We start from the raw sequence: 19,026 nt of genomic DNA on the forward strand, positions 1-19,026 counted from the left end.
AACAAAACTTTGAGTTTTTCTACGTATCTGTAGTGTGTCGTGACCATATGTCAATGAATGGAGCTACAGTGAATTTATGAAATCGCTTCAATCATTTGTAATAGCCCTGTATGAGGGGAAAGGTCACAGGGTAGTAGGCTGAAGGTGTTCATCCCTAAGAGTAGAGATCCCTCTGTGGGGCACAGTAACCAGTCACAGTGGGGCATCTTGGGTGGTTGGGTTTATGATCTTTTGGAAGCATGTAGAAGGTAGGAGTGTGGGGAGTGTTGGGGGTGAGTGGGGCAGTAGAGGGAGGGGAGGGGAGGGAAAGAGAGAGAGGGATGGGGAGATGTTCTGGGATGGTCCCCAGGATTTGAAGAGTGACTGGTGAGCCATCTGGATTTGTGGAATGGGGTCACTGTGGAAGGGCTTGTAAGTGGATGTATGTGACAGCTGATGGAGTCCCTACCAAAGTAATATCTGTGGTTCATAACCACAGCGATGGAACCTCTGTCGGAAGGTAGGGTTGAAAGGACAGTGTCGGTTTTTAGGTAGAGGATTGCAGTTCTTTCTGCAGATATAAGGTTGGTCTCCATGTTGAGGGATTTGGGGAATGATGGTGAAGCAAGGTTTGAGGTTAGGAAATTCTGAAAAGTTAACAGGGGCTGATTTGTGGGCACGGGGGATGGATCATGGTTTGGTGGAGGCATAAACTGACAAGGAAACATTACCGAATATAAATAAATGATCTTTGAAACTTGGCATCTATTTGGGGGGGGGGGGGGGGGGTCAAAATAATGCAGTGCGTATTCTTTATTATTTTTGCCCAGTTTCACTATTAAGGGGTAAAATGTGGTCCGCAAGGTAGTTTGACACACTAAATTTAGAGAGAATATCTTAGAAACAGTGATATATATAAAAAAATTTCATATAGAAACTGAAATGTAAGTAACATTCAAAACTATATAATCAACTTTTGTAATAATTTGAAATTTTGCATAATACCTCACCACCTTTAATTATTTCTGAAAAATGAAAATCTTTGTTGCAACATAAATTAAAGAAGCTTTCACACCATATCCATACATGCATAATAAAACAGGTTTCTGAGGTACCATTTTTAGAAAGTAAGCTGTGTACAACATGCTGATGCATTATTTTCAACATACCTAACTAAACCATCTCAAAATTCATCATTTTAATTTATGTATTTTTGTTTTCTGTTCTAAGTTGTTATTTTACATTCATATTTTTAGTTTTTTAGTTTACAGTTTCGTACAATTGTATTTTGTTAATTGAAAATAATAAGTTGCTCATTATTATGAAACAAAATCATTGCAACAATGGTAATGTGTAAAGAAATGCTGAAAACTTGTTTTTTTTTTTTTTTTTTTTTTTTTTTTTTTTTTTTTTTTTTTTTTTTTTTTTTTACACAATACGTATAAAATCAACAAAATATCTTCATGTAACACCCGACAGACAACACAGTATAAAATAAAATTCAGCAGGATTTCAAATGGTGGCGGGTGATCCTCCAAATATCCTGATTTGTATCAGGCATATTTCAGTATATTGGAAAACATTGACGAAGAAACTTGGTTGTATACTAGTGACTGCAGCTTGATTATATTGTTTCTCAAGTGGGGATTGAAATCATAATCATTCAGCAGAAGTAGATCAGAGAATTTTATTGCAAAGTTCTTCCAACATTGAAAACTGTATACGCCCAATGGCTGTACCATCATGTTGAGCCTTTTGGAATCACCAGATGATCAAGGTCCTTATCCTCAGGTACGACCATGTCAAAAGATAATTGGCAGATGTTTTCTGTCCCCATGCAGGAGAAAAATCTGTATTATTCTTAGATTCTTCAGGTGGTCAATGTGAAAGAACTGTTTTGAGTTTTTTACATGACGACAAGGAACTTGTTCATATGGTGACCTGAAAAGGCTCATCAGGACAGGTATAGCAGTTCGACATGTATGGCATTCAATGTTGGAAGAACTTCATGAGAAGATTTTCTGATCTAGTTCTGCTGAATGATTATGATCTCAATCTGTACTTGAGAAATTAATATAATCAAGCTGCAGTCACTAGTACATAATCAGTGTCTCTTCGTCAATGTTTTCCAGTGTACTGAAAGATGCCTGAAACAAATCAGGATATTTAAAGGATCACCCGCCAAAATTTGTGAATTCTACTAAATTTTGTTTTATATTGTGTTGCCTGTTGTTTGTATTATGGGAAGAAATGTTGTGTGTGTGGTGTAAAAAAAATGTAGTGTTTTAAGCATTTGTTTACAGAGCATCATTATGGTAATGATGTGACATAATAATGAGTTACTTATCATTTTCGGTGAACGAAGTACACATTGTGAAACCAAACTTAAAAATAAAAAAGAAATATTAATGTCAAATAACAATTCAGAAAAAAATAAGTAAAATAAATAATTAGACTGATGACGATGAACTTGACATAATTCAGTTAGGTGTGTTGAAAATAATCCTTCAGCACATTGTACACTGATCAGCCAGACCATTATGACCACTGACCTGCTATCGATATAAACCCACCCAGGCAATAGCAGTGTCACCTGGCAAGGAATCACGGCTATTCAGACACATGCACCATGCATGTAGTATCAGTGAGCATGCTGTACATATGTATAATGGGAAAGGCACATGATCTATCTGAGTTTGACCGAGGTCAGATTATGATGCATTTCAGAAACTGCACAGATTGTTGGGTGCTTGAGGAGTGGTGTGGTGAGTGTCCTCAACACATGGTGAAACCACATCCAGATGTTGCGGGTTGGGCAGCCACCCATCATTACAGATGTTGGGCGTTGTAGCATGAACAGACTGGTAAAACAGGACAGTCGGTGAACTGTTGTGGAACTAACATAAAACTTCAAAGCTGGGCAGAGTACAGGTGTGTCTGAAGTGCGCCAAACACTCCTAACAGTGGGCCTCCACAGCTGACGATCAACGCATGTGCCAGTTTTAAAACAATGACATCAGCAACTAAGACTGAAATGGGTACTTGACCATCAGCACTGGATATTGGCACAGTGGCAGAGCATTGCGTGGTCTGATGAAGCTTGATACCTTTTTCATCATGGTGATGGGACAACACAAATCCGTTGTCTTCCAGGGGAACAACTCCTTGACACCTGTACTTCGGGGCAGTGACAAGCTGGCAGCGGCTCCATTGTGTTCTGGGGAACATTCATGTAGGCATCCATGGGTCCAGTGGTGCTCATGCAAGGCACCTTGACGGCCAAGGAATGTTGTACACTGATTGCAGACCACATACACGCCTTCATGACAATCATATTTACTGGTGGCAGTGGCATGTTTCAACAAAGCCAGGAGTGTGTTGAAGTGTTGAAGCAACACAGTGGTGAGTTCCAGTTGACATGCTGGCCCCGCAACTCACCAGGTGTGAACCTGATCAGACATCTGGAATGTGATTGAATGTGGCGTGAGAAGAGCTTAGCCCCCCCCAGAATTTACAGGAATTAGTGGGCTTGTGTTTGTAGATGTGGTGCCAACTCCCTCCAGCGACCTACCAAGACCTCATTGCTTCCATGCCTTGACATGTCGCTGCTGTTATCTGTGCAAAAGGTGGACGTACAAGCTATTAGGCAGGTGGTCATAATGTTGTGGCTGATCAGTAAATACAGCTTACTCGCCAAAACTGTTTTTTAAGAAATCAGCCTTCAGCCTTATTACACATGAATGGCTGTGGCATGAAAGCTTCTTTAATTTATGTTGTAAGAAAAGGTTTCATTTTTTGGAACTAATTAAAAGTGGTGAGGTATTTTGCAAATTATTACAATAGTTGATTATACACTTCTCAAGAATGTTAATTACATTTCAACTTCTATATGAAACCACTTTATATATAATTGTTTCTAAGATATTCCCTCTAAACTTAATGTGCCAAATTATCTTCTGGGGTGTGCTTTACCCCTTAAAAGTGAAATTGCGCGAAAATAAAAAAAATATGCATTACATTGTTTTGACCCCTTTATGTGTGTGTCAAGTTTCATTGAGGCTGTTTATTTACAATTGAGAATGTTTCCTTGTGAGTCAGGCAGGGTCCAATGTTGAATCCAATTGAGTCTGGTTGGTAGGACTGGTGGTAGGAAAATGTTTCCACTCCTGGGACCAGGAGAAGGGGAGAAGGTTTTTTAACTAGACCAGCAGGACTGAATTTGGGAATAGGAGAGAAGTAAGGCCTTTGGAAAGGAAATATACTTCTGTGGGACTCACACTTTTGAAGTACAGGTTCATTATTGTGTTGTATTTTTCTTTGTTTAGGTTCTAGGTTCTGTGTGGTGGTGGGATTGAGATTCTGAGGGTGTGGTAAATGTAGTAGGTGTGCAGGGCAGGGCTTGGCAGCCTTGAGGGGAGGTTTGAGGAAACTTTCTGTGGAGGTAGTGGATAATGGTAGTCCAAGGTGGGAACATTAAGTGAACAGGCTGGAGGGTTTTTTGAGGTGGCAGTGTGCATGCTGCACTAGTTCCGGAAGGGCAAGGGTTTCAATCTGAGAAATAGAATGCAGGAATTTGGAATTGCAAAGCATGTTAATTTTACAGATGTAGAGGAGGAACTGCAAGATTTGGACCTGATTTATACAGTTTTGCAGGACTAGGTTAGTGGGGGCTATGGATTGATGGAATATGACTGGGTATAGGCCATTGCGGGGGTATATAAAAAGACGATAATAGTGGGGTGCAGGTTGGTCGGTGGATATGTGTGAAGATAGGGGGCAGCAGGTGTAATTGGATTAAGTGAGGTCAGTATGTACATGCTTGAATAAGGGACAAGGGATGAATGGATGGTTAGGTATAGGGTGCAACAAAATTCAAGTGACACAGAAAGCCACAGAAAAACATACAAAAATAACTGAGAGTGAAGTGAGGTAATGTGAACAGTTTCAAGGTATAGGAATAATTGAATAATTGGGAAGAATGTGTGACACAAGGTGCCACATCTACAATTGGCACGGCCGTGGAGATGTGTGTTCTGCGCAGGTGTGATAGTTGATACTGGATGGCTCGGAAGTCGAGGCATGTATAGTTCAGAAGGCAGCAATAAAACATAGGAAAGAACAGAAAGAAAAGGGTGGACACGGAATAAAGTAAAGTAGTTAGAGAATAGTGATAAAGGAAACAGTACAGGGTTGTGAGACGGAAGGAAAGCCCTTAGAAAAAATCATACACGCGTTCTTTCAATTTTTTGACATAATTTTACAATAAACGTTGATATGGCAAGTCTGTAAATTTTGCACTCTGAATGTTCTCAGTGGAGTTACTACAAACACTGTGCATTAGACACTAGTAAACACTCTGAATATACAAGTTTGATGTAAGCCTGGCAGAGCAATGACACAATGACTCTATGGAACTCCTAACTTTACTCCAGGTGGAACACAAGGAGGAACTGCCACACTTGTCCTTGAGGTTATATTTCATAACCGCTGCACGGTTGTGGCACCTCACAACTCCTGAGAGGCACGGCACAAGCCTCATCCGAATTGGTGGCACCTGTGATGCTACATGGACATGTAGGATCTTTGCGGTGGTAGACTGCTGTGTGACATTATCAATGATTGACATCATCATGGGTCATAATGAATGATAAAATTGTTTGCCTAATCAGTACTTTTGTGATTTCATGTTCTGTTGCCCCTCAAATGACAAATGACACTTTTAATTCCCAAGTACACAATTTCCTTTGACTGTGACAATACCACTCCATTTTCTCTTTTTGTCAGCAAATTTTACTGTATTTTAGTACTTAAATTATCAAGTGTTGACCGCACAGTCCTATTTTGGCAGTGACATGAGCACTCACTGGAGCAGCATTAGCGGACAGTCTAGTGGTATAATTGATATATATCTGTACCTGAAGAGTGTCCCAGCACCAACTTCATGAAGAATGAGGTTCTTTGTGCAAAGTTCCGGCAGCCAGAGCAGTGAATACTGGGGGCAATACCACCAGTTGTGACCAAGTAGTGCTCAATCATTTGTGGAAAACAACTTGAAAAGGACATGGGGTTCCCATTCATCCCAGTTTTTTCAGGACAGTTCCAATTTTTTAACAAAATTCCCCCAAACAACCTTTGGGGACAGTGAAATTTTCCAGATTTTCATCTTTTTTAGCATGACTATTTTTTTTTTCTTTCAAAACTAATCACCTATCCCGATACAATTCTTTGTTCATCTAAAGTTTTGGAACAAAGACATTACACTTCATTTACACAAAAGCTAAACTGTATCGGTTGACAAGTTCGATATAATATACTGATTCTCTTGGAAGCTCGTTGGTACTGTGACGTAAAAACCTGTGTGTGTTCTAACTTGAAGGAACTGAAAGAAGCACAGCTTAATTAAGTGATGATAGTCTTCCAGCCACATGGACTGTGTAGTGATTACATTTTACCGGCCAGGTAAAGACATCATAATGAGTGTGTTGGAGTTGGTGAACTATCGTGTCAAAAATGCCAAGCATTTGCCTTCATATGGTTGGAAAAGTTTGGTCTTGAGAAAAAAGGGTGTAGCAATTATAATTGACAATTTGAATACCAATTATCAAGGAAAGAAAAGGGAGATAGAAACAATCTTTTTTATTTTAAGTTGCAAGAAAAAAGTGAAAGTAATTTAATAAGGGGAGGACGTTGTGTTGATATTGTACACAATGCTGTCCATAGTGGTGTAGGTGGCTTGCCTGTTGGTATACAGCTCTTAATTGGAAAATATACCAACAATTCTATATTTATGCTGCACAGACTGAAAAAAAAAAAAAAAACTAAAACCATTCTGTGAGTTTGCTGAAGTAGAATGCAAGAATCTCCTTTGTCACCTTTCAGTTCCTTTCCAAGTCAGTTAATACTTTTCTGCAGCAGTATTGTATGCATTGAAAAAGAAAGTGTAACTGTAATTGAAGTTGCAGACAAAATAAATACATTGGCCAGCAAATTAGAAGCCAGAAAACCTGAAAGATTTTTGACATCTACAGTAAAATAATAGTTACACGAGTTTCTAAGCGACGGCCTAGTGACACTTGATCAGTTTAATGGTGTCACCACAACTGTCTATTATTCCTGCATAGGACATATTCATGAATGATGTGAATCATCTGCTGTGGCTGAGCGGTTCTAGGCACTTCAGCCCAGAACTGTGCTGCTGCTACGGTTGCAGGTTCAAATCCTCCCTCAGGCATGGATGTGTGTGATGTCCTTAGGTTGGTTAGTAGGTTTAACTAGTTCTAAGTCTAGGGTACTGATGACCTCAGATGTTAAGACCCACTGTGCGGGATTAGCCGAGCGGTCTAAGGTGCTGCAGTCATGGACTGTGCAGGGCATGGTTTTGTGTGTGTGTGTGTGTGTGTGTGTGTGTGTGTGTGTGTGTGTGTGTGTGTCCTTAGGATAATTTAGGTTAAGTAGTGTGTAAGCTTAGGGACTGATGACCTTAGCAGTTAAGTCCCATAAAATTTCACACACATTTGAACATTTTTGTTAAGTCCCATAGTGCTTAGAGCCATTCGAACCATTTTGTGAATCATCTCTGGAGTCTCTTTAGCCAGTAGAGTTGATTACCCTGAATAAAACCATTGGCTTAGTTTATAATTTTGTAAAATTAGTGTCGTGAACTTCAGTGTGGATGAGGGAGAATTCTTGGATGAGTACTGCTGTGTAGGTGAAGACAAACTGCTGGACTGGAATATCAAATCGTACGTTAGTTTCTGTGAAAAAGCCAGTAAAATTTTACTCGTTTTCAAATTGAGTGAATGTGTCAAAAAATATTAGTTTATTTCAGTTTTCACTGGCAATTCCAGGTTCTAATACATCTGTCAAAAGAGGGTTTTCAATAATTAATGATTTGTGGACAAATGACAGAAAAAGAAGACTCAAATTAGAAACAGTAAGAGTTGTGACATTGATAAAATCTGTATTTGTTAGCCTCTATAATTTAATACTTTATTTTCATTAACTACTAGAGCAAATACTCGCCACTAAAAAGTGCTGCTTAAGTACTGATGAGTCTGTATTGTCATCTTCAAACAAAATGTGTGAAATTTGTCCTTATATTTACATCCAGATTGAGTATGCAATAGTGCTAACCTCTCACCAATGGCATGTCAGATTATTCAAAAATAAATTATTATTTATCCTATATTGGCAGTAAAGTTGTCCTGTGTCGATTTTTACTGATGTGTCCTAAATTTTTGCAAGTTATTTTGAAAATGTACTGAATTTGGTTAGAAATAATATGGGAACAATAAGTGTCGGACATTAGACACACTGTAGGTAGTCTTGTTGGTGATGACAGTGGTGATCCACCTCTACCCTACAGAAGTACACATCCTCCATAGGCTGCTCCTCCATATCACAACCAATTTCCAGAAATATAACCATTTTGTTTCCTAGCAAGCAATGCAGTTTCATGATTGATCAGAATTATTCTAGTCATTTGATGCAAATGTTGTACATGATTTTTTTGTAAATATGTTTGTATGAGTTACTAACAGTTCAACTTTAATCAATGAAAAAAATTATGGTCATGCATTTTTAAAAGGTGACTACCATTTTGAGCAATGTCGTAATAGTGTGTTGTTGTGTTTGTCTATTAGGTATTAGTTCATATGTGTATAGTTTTTGCATGTGAAAACAGAATTGAAAACAAAGATAAATAAAGATTGAGCCACAAAAGACAAAGAACAGAAAAAGGAGAGATGATGAGTTAGACAAATTTGTAGGATTATGAAAGGAATTTCAGATTATATCTACATTTATATGAGTGGGAGCACGTGAATAAAGATGACAGTGAGAAGGGGAAAGGAACTGTGAATCACAGAGTTTATTAGCGAAGCATGTAGCTTGATATCTAATCAAACAATAATCATCTTAGAGTACATTGATGAGAGAAAACATTATGACCACCTGTTTCGTAGCAGTCAGTCCACATTTTTAACAACACAGCAGGGATTTTGCATGGAATGGATTCAACAAGTTGTGGTAGGTTTCTATACATATGTGGCACCTAATGTATATGCACAGGTACGCAGTTCCCTGATATTATTGACTGTTGGCTTGTTGACCCATAGCTGGTGCTTAATAGCACACCAGGTATGTTCCCTCAAGTTCAGATCAGGAAAAATTGGTGACGGCTTGTCGGCTCAGAGCTTGAGCTCGATACCACCAAAGGTGTGTTCTATTAGCTTCAGATCAGGTGAATTAGGTGGCCGAGATATCATTGTGTGATCTTTTCGTGCTCCTCAAACCACTGAGGTACTATTCTGGCCTTGTGATGTGGACAGTTATCATGCTGGAAGATGCCATCACCAGCTGGGAAGGCATCAAGCATGAAGGAATACTGGTGGTGCCCAATAATGTTTATATAGTCAATAGCTATTGAGGTGTATTTGATTACTATCGCAAGCTCCATGGAAATGCACCTGAAAGTCCCTCGTAGCACGGTACTGGCCCTTCCAGTCTTCGTCTATGGCATATGATGCATGTTTCGAGTAACTGTTCGCTTGGATGGTAGTGTATCCTAACATGATCATTGACCTGGTGTAACAAGAAACATGATCATTTGATCAGATGACACAATTTCATTGATTCATGGGTCAATCTTGATCTGATGCCCACCACAATCGTACTTGAAGATATCATTGAGTCAACGTGGGAACAGGCCTACATGGCTGCTGCAGAGACCAATGTTCAACCACCACAATCGTACTTGAAGATATCATTGAGTCAACGTGGGAACAGGCCTACATGGCTGCTGCAGAGACCAATGTTCAACAGTGTGTACTGAACACTGTGCACCAAAACATTTGTGCCTGTGCCAGCATTATACTCTGTCATCAAACCTGCTGTAGACCACAGTCTTAGTTAGCATTGACACGCATTGCATCTTAATTAACATCTGGTTTCCTGCATGTGATTTCATTGTCCATCAACCACTTTCTGTCGACAGTTGCGACAGTAGAAAACAAACAGTTGACCGGTTTTGCTGTTTCTGAGATACGTGGTTCCCACGTGTCAGGCCGTAAGAATTTGCCCTTTGTCAAAGTTGCTCATGTCAATGAATTTCCTTATTTGTCCCCTGTATCATCACTAGCAAGGTTCCCCATTCATCTCTGCTCCACTTATTTACTTTTCTTACCCTATAATGTGCCCACAATGTAAGCAGATGGTGTTTTAGTCTTGCAGTGGACAGCAGTCAGTGTTTCGGCACATCAGTGTTTGTATTCTGTCTACATCTGTGTCTAGTACACTGAAAATCTGAATCTCAGCTAAAAATAGAAAAAAGCTTATATGTGGATAAAAAATATTTCAAGTAGAGAAGAGAGCATAAGCTTAATACTGTTCTGCTAGTTTCATTCATGAGTGGAAATATTGTATTTGCTGTAATGTACTCATTACAAGCTGTTATAATACTTTTTTTGAAATATAATTTGATGCTGATAATGTTCCTACAGATAAATGTACTACCTGTTTCAGTTATTAAAATTTTCATCGTTTTCTGTTTTAAATATTTGCAAGTCAACAGTGTAGTTACAGAGCACAGGATCATGTCACAAGCCCACCAGTATGTAGGCTGTGTGTTAAATCCAGTGAAAGTAAAAGTAGTGGAATTTTCTTGGCTAACTACTATACAGAAACTCAACTTCCTAGCCCTACAAAATTTGCGAGCCTTGAAATTCAGCTTGTATTTGAAGCCTTGAAATTCAGTGTGTATTTGAAGTCAGCCAGCCATCCTAGGACAATTTGTAACTACTAAGACAGCACACTGCCAAATTACATTTCTCCAGTGAAAGGGAAAAAAATGAATGTTTGAAATTTAGCTGGTGATAAGCTTGGATGAACTACACTAACAACTATTTTGTTAAACAACTTGTCATATCTGTAGATATGTCATCAGAGGAATGGCGTGATTTACAGAGAGACTATGGGATGGTTATTTTGTTGTTACACATGTATAAAACAATTATCAACTCTGAAGTTGGTTTGAACACTGCAGTGTTTTACGAGGACTGTTCAGAGGTGGTATTCTCAAGCATCCATGTGACCTGAGGGCCATTTCTCACAGCCAGTTTACGAGGCTGTGCAGTCTAACATAGAATCTGAGCATTGTTGCAGCTTTATATTTTTCACATTCTTACTGAGTGTTAATGACCCACACTGCACAATTTAACATAAATGTGTTGATGTAGGAACAGCTGTACTTCAGCTGTTTTATACCTGGTTAATAGGATACACTACCAGTTTCTAAATAAGTAATCAAACTTTCTGAAATTTTAATCTGCCTCCTAATTTTCTTTATATATTTTAATGTGAAAGTTGACAGTTGTTGACAGTGTGAATCTGAATGTTCCTATTTTAAGACAGTTGAAGGATAAATGAAGGTATATTTTAATATGTGCTATCATTCCTCTTTAATTTTTGAAGTGTAGTGGAGGTTACTAGAGTGCTCACTGCTGCTGCCAAAAACTCATAGCAGTTGCTCTTAAACCTGTGGAAATAAGATGCATATTACCTTAATATACACACACGTTACCGAAATATCGTGATATTAGTTACTGATAAAATAAAATAATATAATATATAATTTGCCAACTTTTGTGGAGAAGGGGCAGATATCTCATTTTGAAGATAGAACATTCATAATATGTAATTAGTTTGTAAGGGGAGAAACTATGCTGCTTATTTTGATTGGAATATTACAAGGGAGAATGAAATGTGAATTTGAAGTAAGGATAAAAATCAATTTTGCATAAGGTTGGTGTTATGTAACTTCAGGTTTTTGTTGAATTTGTGTTTATTCTAAGTTAAATATACCAAATGAAAGTTGGAAATAAGCATAATAATATACTAAAAATATTTCTAAACTGATCATCAGAATCGTTGTTGTTCTTACTTATACTCAGAGAACTGTAGAATAGGTTTTAAACTTTCATATAAATTCTGTAAAAAACAAATACATTTTCTGATTTAGTTCCAGAAAAAGTGTGGACTTTGGAGAACCTAGATGACATTGAATGTAAAAATTTAAATGTTGACATGGAGAAACAGGATGAAGGAGAGAAGTGGTGGGAATACTCACCTTTAACAACACTGAATCTGAGTAATAATTGCATTGTGGGAATTCCTCCTGATATATCAAACTTGGATGCCTTGACCATATTGAAAGTAAATATATTAATCCATGTGTGTTTTTGTGTGATTTAGTTCAGTTTTGTTTGATTTCATCTCTTTTCTTGTATATGGATTTCTAGTTACTTATTTTTTGGATTCTAGTTACTTATTTGCCACAAGTATAGTTTGTTCTTTCCAAAAACATTTCATCCCTTTCATTTGGAAACTAATGTATTTCATTACATCATTATGTATGAGTAGACCTACTAGGGGTACTGCTTTGATGTGGACTGTCCCAATTTGATCATGTTGTCCATGCATCCCCTGCCTTTCTTTCATTTTTGCCCAGTTGTTTGGTCACATATTAAAAATGTCAAATATACCAGCAGTAAATATAGTGCACTTGGTAAAATAACCTGTAAATGTGAACATTTTAGGTTAGGCTTTATTGCGACTTTTTTTGATATTGAATGAAATAAATGTTTACCGCTAGTAGTCAGTGTTTAATTTATTCCCACAATGTGTTTCAAAGGTTTAACTTCCATCAGATGGATTTTTATGTATTAATGTGATGTGTGCGGTGTGTTAAGACTTTGGGTAACCTGTGGTACTGTCTGGAGTGGTCACAGGCTCCTTTTTCTGTCGTAATACATCACCTATATGCTGTCACATATTAAAAATGAAGGTGGTGTGTGTGTATTTATAATGTGTGACAGTGTATATGTGATGTATTACTAAAGAGAAACGAGCCTGTGACCACTGGAGACAAGTCCACAGGTTTCCCCAAAACCATAACATGACACACATGAGTTTCTCAATTGCCAGATGATGATGATGATGATGATGATGATGATAAAAATTCGTGCAAACAAGCTGATGAGCTCTACTAAGTGTACCGATATCTCATCAAAAGAAGATGCTTGTAACTGCAAGGAAACTATGAAAGACATCTCAACTTTGTGTTTAGCAGAAGCACATTCTAAAAGCGTGATAAACCGTTGTTCACTAGGAGAAAAACGACTACAGAAAAAGGTGAGACTATTTGGTGACAATTGTGCACACAATGTATCACTGTCATTGATAAACAGTGTAAACAACAGTGTTTGTGTTTCTTTCCATGTAAAATCTGGAGTTAATTTGGACAGTTTAAACAAAGAATGCTGTGGTCTCATCAAGAAATGATTTTTTTTACTTATAGGTGCTGCTAATGATGTCTATAGAAATGAAGCTAGTGCCAGTATCAAAATATGTTCACAGTACTGCAGCTCCTGCACTTTACCAATTTTATTTCAATGATGCTACCACTAATATATGACTACCAGACTGGTCATGCATAAACAAAGAACTCAGACTAACTAATTTGAAATTAAAAAGTCCCTGTATAAAATTTACAAATGTTAAGTTGTTAGACATTAGCATTTATGCCAGAAACTGTTTCACATGGCACAGTATGTATCTCAACAAATATGGCAGCAGGATTGTAGATTCTGACATAAGCACAGCTCTCGACAAGATTTCTCTCATTAACAAAAGTGGAAATAAATCTGTTATTGCCCTGGATTCTCCTACACAGAGAAACTAGAGTTGATAAATTCCCATGAAACTTGGTCTGAAAGCAACAAAATAACATGGAAATGCGATGTAGAAATACAGACAGCCCCCCCCCACCCCCTTGCTCTGCAGACTCGGCTGTCATTATATAGTATCATCAATAAATAACAAACAGTTAGAAGTGGAAGTCTACCTGTAAGGCAGCAGTATGAACATTGATGTTATTTCAGCACATGCAACAAAACTGACCACCTAAATATCAAGGAACATTTTGAGCATTGTGCTGTAGAAATCAAGCAGTCTAACATAATAGTAGTTTGTATTTACCGTTCTCATCATGGCAACATATGACAGTTTCTGAATGGGCTAGCGAGTGTAATGTATTTTTACAAATCCAGAGGTAAAGAGTTCATATTGTGTGGTGATTTTAACATAAATTTTGGTAACATTTCATGTATAGTGAGTGGTGTCCTTAACCTTCTAGCAACTTTCAGTATCCAAAACATAGTAAAGGATCCAACTAGAATAACTTGTGTAAGTCAAGCAGTTGTATAGATGCAATATTCCTGGACCCAAAATTTCTCCCATTTATTAATCTCCTGGACTGGTCCAGTCCATCTACAGAAGATAGACCAAAAGCCGTAGAATATCGACATTTTCAAAAAGTTACTTCAGTCTGTCCTGGGAATTTATTTACAAGAAAGATAACATAGCTAGGAAAACTTCACTATTCATTAACATACTGGGTCGTCATTTCAGTATGACTTTTCCAGTAAAACAAATCAAAGTACAACATTGAGCCAGAAAAACTAATAATAGGCTGGTCACAAAGGGTATAAGAATGTCACGTAAGACCAAGAGGTCACTCTGTGCGCAAGGTATAAAAACAGATGATCCAAATTTCCATAGTTATTTCAAACTGTGCAAGAATATCCTTCATAAACTAACAGATAAAGATTATATAAATGATTCTAGTAACAAATGTAAAGCCATGTGGGGTATCGTCAGAAAAAATTTACAAACTGATGACAAACAGAAAACACAAGAATCTCTCCAATATAATAGAACAAATAAAATACCAAACATACTTCTGATACATCCAATAAACACTTTCCTGGAATTATTTGCAGTCTTTCAATTGGTTGCTCTCCAAAAAACAAACTCCTTCCCCCCAAAGTGTAAAAGCTCTGACATATCACTTTTTTTAATACTTGCAACTTTGAAGGAGGTTCTTCTAATTATTAGGAGCAGGAAAAATTCCCTCTCATATGGCCTTGATGGTTTATCTAGCTATGTAATAAAGCAGGTTGCTGATGAAATAGTACAACCACTTTGCAACATAATAAACTGCTCCATGGGTACTGGCATTTTCTCTTAGGCATTGAAAACCTCCAGAATAGTTCCATTACACAAAAAGTGGGCAAGCATTAGGTCAGCAACTACTGACATATATCCAGCCTCCCAGCGGTGTCCCAAATAACAGAAAAAATGTATATACTCAAGTAATGTCCTTTTGTTGAAACTAACTCCCCACTAACAGCACAGCAGTTTGGCTTTCACAAAAATAAATCCATCAATGAGGCTATTTTCATTTACTGACCAGGTAATAAATGCATTTAAAGAAAAATAACATGCTTCTGGGCATTTCATTGATCTGACAAAGGCATTTGATCTAGTCAGTCACACACCACTCCTGTGTAAGCTGGATGCTGACAGTATAAGAGGAATGTGTAATGAATGGTTTCAGTCATATCAATCAAACAAAGGGCAGCTAGTAGAAATAATGACACAATGGAAAAGCATGCTATTCAGATGTAATACCAGTCACATCAGGAGTCCCACAGGGCTCGACCTTCCACCCCCTCCTCTTATTTCTCTTTATTAATAACCTCCCAGAATGTCTACCCTCAACACCTGTGTTATTTGCTGATGATACAAACCTTCTATCTTGTAATATTTATCGACAGCAGATGAGAGCCAACTTAGTTGGCAGCTGTGGAAGCTCTATGAAAACAATCTCTTACATAATATGGAAAAAAGCTCATATGATATTCTGTCCATCAAAGGACCATGCAACACATAGAATCATTAATCATAGACAAGAAACTTCTCATACACATAAATAAGACTAAATTCCTGGGGCTCTGAATAGACAACACACTAAAGTAGAATATCAACTAAGATAAACCAAGTAGCCTCTGTAGAGTTCTTAGTCAGAGGTGTGACTTGACTACCATTAAAACAGTGTACTGTGCACTAGTTAACCCAGTCATCTCATATGGTATTCATTTCTGTGGGACAGTACATAAGCAAATATTTTTATGTAAAAACAAATTGTCAAGATCATGATTCAAGTACCACCACATACATCTAACAAGCAAATCTTTAAGGAACTGGGAATATTATCTGTCCCATGCATATACATCTTAGAGACTGTTTCATTTGTAAACAAGGATCTCCATCTCATTAAAACAAATAATGGCTTGCATGATCATCACATCTGTAATGATGATAACATTTCATGACGAATCGGAGACTGGGTAAATGACAAAACAATGTGAGGCACATGGGCAGCACACTGTATAATAAATTACCTTGCCCAATCAAAAATAGTAAAAACTGTTTCAGGACGAATGTTACCAACGTAATGCTCTAGCATCATTTTTATACTGTTGCCAAATTTATGGAGACTAACTTACATCATCTGGATCTTTAATTCTGTGTAAAATGTATTAACCATGAGTGTGAAGATGATTAAATAATAATAATAATAATAATTCTCAGGTTGATTTTGTATTTGAAAATAGAGATTGCTGATTAGAAACTTATTGTAATGTAAATGTGTGTATATTGTGTCCTTCAAAATGCATATATATTTATAAATATGTGTAGCAAAAAGGCTTGTGCTCATTCAGTTGTGTATTGCTATAATTTGTATATATCATATCATCAACATGATTTCATGGATGAGTAAGTAAATAAACATTAATACAAATAAATCTACCTGATGATGGGGTTTTAAACCTTTGAAATGCATTGTGGAGATAAATTAAACAGTGACTAGTAATAGTGAACTTGTTATTTCATTCAATACAGTAACTTCTCTGTTGCAGTCGCTGCTGTCAACTTAAATATTTTGCATCTAGATCTAAGTACTTTTGATGTTGACCTTTTGTTTTCTTCCAAAATTCATAGCATGAATTTGTATGTTTTATTTTTTCACTCATTATTTTATTCACCATATGTGTAATATCTTGTAGCTAATGAGGTCTAGAGGTTTTTGTTCTATGTTTTAGATATTTTATATGAATTACAACTCTAGAGCTTGCACTAGCCATGTTGTCATTGCACATCTCCTATTGTAATTGAGATGAAATTCAGTGTCAGAATTTGCAATTTTGTGTATTGTCCATTAAATTAATTTTCACCTTAAAATGACAAAAAGAAACAGTGTGTTTACAATTGAATTAACCAAAGGACTAACTGTTCCTGAAGAAAACCTAAATAAAGAAATAAACATGGTCCTGTTCGCTAAGTGAAATGTTGTTTTTATAAGTTTCAGTATCCCAGTGTTGGTTTCAAACCTTAGAAGCCACTCTGAATGTGCAAAACATGAGGCACGCATGGTAGTAGTGGCAGGAGTTTTAATAAACATATTGTCATGTTTAAGAAATAGTGGTTTAAGTGGCAAATTTTAAAAACAGCTACAGCAGCAACTTTGGCATTTCTTTGCTATTTATAATCTTTGCTGTAGTTGTTCATCTAAACTAATTTTTTAGCTCTTTGAAACATAATTGTGGACAAGGACATTCATTTCATAATATGGCTACATGAAACACAGTTTAAAACTGGGGAAGCTGTCAATAAATGCTGGACGGACGATATTCCAAGCAGTAGTGGTTATTATCCGACAGGAAGAAGAGCTAGATTAATTGTGATCCATGCAGGTTCTTTCAGTGGTTTTGTTCCTGATGCACTTTGTTTTTCAGCCCAAAAGACAGGTGATTATCATGAAGACATGGACCACACATGATTTCTTGAGTGGTCCAGGAACCTTTTAAAACAGTTTTCTGTCCCTACAACAATTTTAATCAGCAATGCTCCATATCATTCAGTGATACTGAACAAAGCCTCAACCACAAATAACAGTAAATAAGTTATGGTCTACAGTATTATGCAGTTGTTTATTTGCTGTCATTGCGGTAGCAACTCAAAAATAAATTCTTATATACACTGTTATTTCTCAGTAGCGTACATTTACGAGACAGAATGGAAATATGTTTCATCTTCTATGTGTGTATATAGGCTTCTGTTGATGTCACTATTGCAGTTTGGCCAACTTAAATTCACAGAACATAAACTGTTAAGTGCAATGTTTTGTTGGTCCAGGTATGTGTTCAACATCCCCAAATCTTCCACATTTTTTTTTTCACCACAAACTGATTAAAAGTTTAAAATTTATGTCACAAGCTGTAAAAAACTCACACCCAAGTGCCACAGTTTTAATTTTTTTCCTGTAGGTAGAATCTAATTATACAAACATATTTACATTTTTCTAGAGTTACTGAAATAACAGTAGTTCAGTCACATTATGATAAGAGCTTCACAATTTGTGCTAGACACATTGTGGAGGAATATAATTCGATCCATTACAATATACATCTTTTTTAATTTTGTATCTGTCTAGCACTTGATAACAGAAACCCATACTTTTCAGCACAATTTTTGTGGTGTTTCCCATCAATGAAAAGCTCACTTTCTTTTAAAAACAGTAGCGATATTGCTAGTTAGGAAATGTTATTGCAAAATTTGAGAGATATAGCTTTGAACCATAATCATTCTGAGGCATTTGAATCAGACAATGTATTTTAACCAACTCTCGGAAAGGAGAAAAAGCAGCCTCACTCTGTCACCAAATTAGATTCTTTCCAGACTGATGCAGTTCGCAGGTATATTTATGCTCTCCACAGCAGGAAATTTCCGGGGGGATTACTAAAAACTGAGATGAAAATATGGGTTTCCATTACAAAGCACTAGACAGATGCAAAGTCCTGTTATAAAAGGTGCATATTGTTATGGCCCAAAGCATATTCTTGCACAAAATTGTGGACAATTACAGTCATTCCATAATATGGCAAGAGGAAATGTGGGTTAATGCTGGGGAAGCTGTTGGTAAATGCTGGACAGATGACACTCCAAGCAGTAACAGTCATCAGCCACCAGGAAGAGGAGCTAGATTAATTGTGATCCATGCAGGTTCTTCCAGTGGTTTTGTTCCTCATGCACTTTCAGTTTTTCGGTCCAAAAAGATAAGTGGTTACCATGAATACATGGGCCACA

The 19,026-nt window shown here is 37.1% G+C and overlaps 1 protein-coding gene across 1 annotated transcript in view; it reads left to right on the top strand.

Annotated features, from left to right (window-relative positions):
- Window positions 1-19,026, top strand: part of LOC124721175 (leucine-rich repeat-containing protein 40-like) — a 221,279-nt gene that overhangs the window by 37,951 nt on the left and 164,302 nt on the right. Inside the window, exon 2 of the mRNA XM_047246009.1 lies at window positions 11,996-12,189. Within this exon, the coding sequence (XP_047101965.1) occupies window positions 11,996-12,189 (194 nt within the window). The remainder of the gene's footprint in view (window positions 1-11,995; window positions 12,190-19,026) is intronic.

Source organism: Schistocerca piceifrons, chromosome X (genome assembly GCF_021461385.2).
Source record: "Schistocerca piceifrons isolate TAMUIC-IGC-003096 chromosome X, iqSchPice1.1, whole genome shotgun sequence".
NCBI lineage: Eukaryota > Metazoa > Arthropoda > Insecta > Orthoptera > Acrididae > Schistocerca > Schistocerca piceifrons.